At 37.5% G+C, this 5,000-nt stretch overlaps 1 protein-coding gene across 4 annotated transcripts in view; it reads right to left on the bottom strand.

The window, feature by feature from the left end:
* LOC125040047 (early endosome antigen 1-like) overlaps window positions 1-5,000 on the bottom strand; it is a 27,008-nt gene that overhangs the window by 21,934 nt on the left and 74 nt on the right. For 2 of the 4 annotated variants that reach the window (XM_047634496.1, XM_047634494.1), the window contains exons 1-6: window positions 4,967-5,000; window positions 3,520-3,587; window positions 3,109-3,370; window positions 2,651-2,814; window positions 2,042-2,239; window positions 1,446-1,580 (exon numbers count right to left, since the gene is read on the bottom strand). The exon at window positions 4,967-5,000 is cut by the window's right edge and continues 74 nt beyond it. In XM_047634496.1, the coding sequence (XP_047490452.1) occupies window positions 1,446-1,580; window positions 2,042-2,239; window positions 2,651-2,814; window positions 3,109-3,370; window positions 3,520-3,549 (789 nt within the window). In that variant the 5' untranslated portion in view covers window positions 3,550-3,587; window positions 4,967-5,000. Of the gene's footprint in view, window positions 1-1,445; window positions 1,581-2,041; window positions 2,240-2,650; window positions 2,815-3,108; window positions 3,371-3,519; window positions 3,588-4,519; window positions 4,832-4,966 lie in introns of those variants that run through there. The other 2 variants (XM_047634495.1, XM_047634497.1) reach the window with 2 other exon arrangements.

Consider the following 5,000-nt stretch of genomic DNA (forward strand, 5'->3'; position numbering starts at 1 on the left):
GGTGTGTATGTGTCCATGGGTGCAGGCAAGTTCCTGTGTCAGTTGCACAATAACGATGCACATGCAACTTATCTAAGCAAACAGACAATACAAATGTATAAGTGCTCTCTTTGAAGAATAACCACAGTAAACATTTGGCTTTAATAAGTCATGACAAAACAAAATATTGGCAAATAGGCTGGACTTAAATAGCCATTAGACATTCCTAAATGACAATACAGGGATGGAGAGGGAAGTGCAAGAGAGAAAGAGAGAGAGAGAGAGAGAGAGAGAGAGAGAGAGAGAGAGAGAGAGAGAGAGAGAGAGAGAGAGAGAGAGAGAGAGAGAGAGAGAGAGAGAGAGAGAGAGAGAGAAAGAGAGAGAGAGAGAGAAAGAGAGAGAAAGAGAGAGAAAGAGAGAGAGAGAGAGAGAGAGAGAGAGAGAGAGAGAGAGAGAGAGAGAGAGAGAGAGAGAGAGAGAGAGAGAGAGAGAGAGAGAGAGAGAGAGAGAGAGAGAGAAGAGTAGGAAAAAATAGGGAGAGGTGAGGAAAGTAGGAGAGATGGAGGAAGGGAGGGATTGTGAAAGAGAGAGGGAGGGAGTGGAGGGATGGAAAGTTAGATAGATAAACATAACCAGGAAAAACACATCTCTTGTAGATGAGAGAGAGAGAGAGATAGAAAGAAGAGTAGGAAGGGAATAGATAAAGGTGAGGAGAGGAGAGGAGAGGTAAAAAGAGAGATGGAAGTGGGGAGAGATTGCAAGGAAGGAGGGACTGGAGGGATGGAGAGAATAGGATGGATAGATGGATGGAGGGAGGGAGAGAAGAGTAGAGTTAGATGGATGAACATTACAAGAAAAACATATCTCTTGTATGGTGCCTAGAGAAAATCTACACTAAATCAAAACACATGATCAAACAGTAATCTTGATAGATGAAACGTCCATTCACATTTGTATAAAAAAACACTCCATTGAAACTTTAAATTCTGGCAAACATTCTTTCCAATCCTTACAGAACATGGACTCTTCCTTCCCCTGAGAAATTTTGTGGTGAATTGTCTTAATATCTATCAGAAAGAGAAAAGAGGGAGAGTTTTTTATAAATGAACATAAGTTTATGGACTACATTTACTCTTACATCTTATATCTTTAGATACTCACTACATATCTCTAAATTATATGACCTCCCCATACTTCATTCTAGAAGCAAACCATTAATAAGAAATGTATATAAAGATCTCAGAATCCATTTTCCTCTCTTCTTAACTATCTGTGCATACTGACCAAATCCTGCAATCTAGAATTATAAACTTTTAAAGGCATTCACATACAAAAAGGGGTAATAAGTGAAGGAAACTACAGACAATGTTCAAGAGAGAAAGTAGCAAAGGTTTCCACAGCACAAAGAGCATAATACATTTGCACAGCTGCTCACATGCAAGTACACCCATGAATCGGCCACAAACCTCCTTCTCTCTGCTGATCAGTTGTTCCTGGATCTTGACAAGCTCTTGCTGCAGCTGTTGAGACTCTGCCTGATCCTGAGTTTCCTGGTTAGACCGGCTGGAGCGCAACTCGTGCAACTCCGACTCTAGACTAACCTGGTGAGGTGATGAATGGTGTTACGGATTCTGGCAGTTTTACCCTTTTAAATGTCTGAACAAAATAACCAATTACTGTATTATGAGTGTGATCTCTCACTCTGCAATTCACATGTTGCATGAAAAAAAAAAAAACCAATTTTCTAACAAAACCACTTCCTTGATTTGGCTTTGCAATATGACATATCCATGCTCTGTATAAATGTGCCATTGATATCTTAATAACTAGCCTTTTGCATTACAGGTGTGAAATGGGTCTATTTAATTATATGGAAGTATCAATGTTCAATAACTTTTATGGAAACTTGTATGTCTGATATCTTAGTACTCATTAAAGAAGTCATAAAAATAAAACAAACAACTAACAGGATATCATTTCATATTAAAGGTAAATATGCCTGGCGGTATTTCTAAACATACAACAACACATAACTAACATTATCACTTTCAAAAGATCTCACCTTTTCAGCTTGTAGGGTATCCAGAGTCGCTCTCAACTCTGCTCTTTCCACCGCAAAGTCGGAGGCACGAGATTCCAGCATGTCTTTCTCGGAGCGCAAGGAACTGTTCAACTCTAGGGACTCAGTGAGCTGCTTCCTTAACAGGACCACTTCTGATGTCAGCATTGTCTTGGATTCTTCCAAAGCATCTAATTGTGACTTTCAGAAAAAGGGATAAAGATTCATCGACTATAACATGAAAGGATATATCACATGAAAAATAGAGGTAGTATCCAATAATTGTCACCTGTTATGTCAACCAAAAATTGCAAAAAGACCTATTGGTACATCATACCAACCTATACATGTGTAGCAAATGAATCATTATTCCTCAATGAGAGACATAGATCAGTTTAAAATATAAAATGAGATATTTCTTGTTCTTTTTTGCTGGATGAACCAAATGAGGATATAATTTATAAAGGCAAAAAAAAAAGAGACCCTGAGACCTTATTTCCACATGGTACACAGCCTAAGCATGACTTTCAACATATAATAATAGACAGGAAGATGTCATATCTCCATCATCATTATAATAATAATACAAAAAAAAAGAAAGAAAAGAAATACCTTGTGAACAAAATTCTCCTCTCCTTCATCTTTCTTTTTGAAGGCTTCTTGTAACCTCTCAACTTCCTTCTTCAGCTCCTCAGAATACCAGCGTTCCTCCCTCAGGGTGGTTGAAAGTTCATTCAACTCTTCCCGTAGCGTCTCGAGGCTGTGGCCACTTGTGTCTTAGAATGATACATTAAGTGATATTTAATTTCTCTTGAATGTGATCAGTTGTTCCTAAACATTTCCAAAGCAATAATGTATTTTACTTTTCTTCTATTATCTCTTTGATTTTTTCCTCTTTAAATCAGTATTGTAAACAAAAACATACAACACAAAAACAAGTTGTGAACAAGATTTTTTTGTCCTTTGAGTTAATTATGCAACTGGTCCCACAAACATTTATTTGTATGCACTACTTATATTGCATATCATAACTAATCCTGATATGCATTTGCAGTAAAAGTAAATCTTACCTTTGACACCATGGATAGTACTGTAATGCTTCTCCAATTCCTGTTGTGAGTTGAGCCGTGCTTTGCACACAGGGCACAGATAATTGGCTGATGGTTCAATGTGTTCCGCTTCATAGTGATCCTGTAGCAGCTCTGGCTTTGGGAAGCTCATGTAACATGTTGGACACAAGAAGCCCTCCACGGCATCTCCAGGACCATCTTCAGCTCTTTCACCTTCCGAGCCTCCCTGACCTGCTGTTTGAGGGCCTACTTCCCTCACAACCTGACAAAATCAAAAGACTGCACTACCCTATAAGACAGTATATTAATGAAATATGTAAAGCCTGCACTACTTTCTATCCTATGATAGAAAATATAAAAATTTTGCTAAACAAGCACTAAACATTTAGGACTAAGTCAATGCTAACTTACCCTGTTCATGAAACTCTTAAGCGAATTCATGGTTGCAGGTTTTCTAGCTGTCACCAAGGGAACAGGTCCTGTATGGAAAGAGAAGCTAAAATAAAAAAAAGGAATGAAATCATATACCCAGGTTTCTATATATAGGGGGGGGGGATCATTTCAGGTATCCATAAATAAATAATTATATTTTCCTAATATTTTTAGATACATATTTACAACTGCATGTGCACAACTGACAAACTATGGGCAAGGTCATATTGCTGGAAAGCCATAGTTAGGGAAATTTGAGGCCATGTTATTTCTTTCTTTTCTCATATCCATACATCAAATTCTCTTTATGTACATATGTTCCAAATCAGTCATATATGTTTATTCTTTTTATTCAGAAGTTAAAACCCTTCTGGAGTCTGAACCCAGTATGATGCTGCCCTTAATCCTAATACTATTTGGATCTGCATGGTCAAACATTTGTTTCCCTCTACCTCCTAATGTTTCTCATCAACCCTGAAAACTAAAATGAAGACAGTATCATGATGCTTAGAAAATCTTTGGATCCTTGCACTTGGAAAAAATATTTTAAGCAAATGTTTATAATGCACTTAACACATCTGTCACTGGCCAATATGTCTTAACCCTTTGGCAAAGGTCAATGAACCCAAATTTTGGTGATCTATCAGCTAATAGGAAACCAGTTCAAGCTTTATCTTGCCTGAAAAGAAATGGTGGAGGTTTATTGTTCTTTGTCAAAGTACCAAAGACTATGTTTGATACCAATCATAATAATAATAATGATGGGAGTCTTCCAATACATATCATAGCAAAACTTCAAGTGGATCTGGTCTGGACACCACAAATATAACTCCATACTGCAGGTGCCTTGTAAATATTGACCTATCTCTAGGAAAGACCAAATAAGTATATATGTATATTTTTTTCCAGTTTCTTGAGGCTTACCATATCATTTAATACTAAACACATACTAAATAAAATGCATAAACCCATTTCTTACCCCTGGTTTTGTTTTCTTACTCAAGCTTCTCAAACAGGAGAGTTTCAGGGCAATTTTCACACTGAAATACAACAACCAACACAGAACTGTTGCATGAGAAATCAGCAGCAATTTACAGTTTTCTCCCAAAACACTGAATCCTTTAGACTGAGGACTGGAGTTTAACATACGGTAATTGGGAATCCTCTTTTAAACTCGCTATAATCAACACCCCTTCGACGAAAAGGGTAGAAGCCATATTCACACATATAAGTTACGACTGTACACTAAAAACTGCGAAACTGTCCAAACTCTTTAATTAATAACTCTTTTTTTAACAAACGGAAAAAAAAAGCTTGAGGTCAACTACTCAGCTGTCACACCTCATCGACTTCACACGTTCTGACACTTCAAAGGAGGAAACGCCAAAATCTGTCACCCAACGGGCCGACATGGACCTTTAATTACCTTATACTAGGTGTAAGTCATAGTAAATGGCATA

The sequence above is a fragment of the Penaeus chinensis genome, chromosome 28, assembly GCF_019202785.1.
Source record: "Penaeus chinensis breed Huanghai No. 1 chromosome 28, ASM1920278v2, whole genome shotgun sequence".
NCBI lineage: Eukaryota > Metazoa > Arthropoda > Malacostraca > Decapoda > Penaeidae > Penaeus > Penaeus chinensis.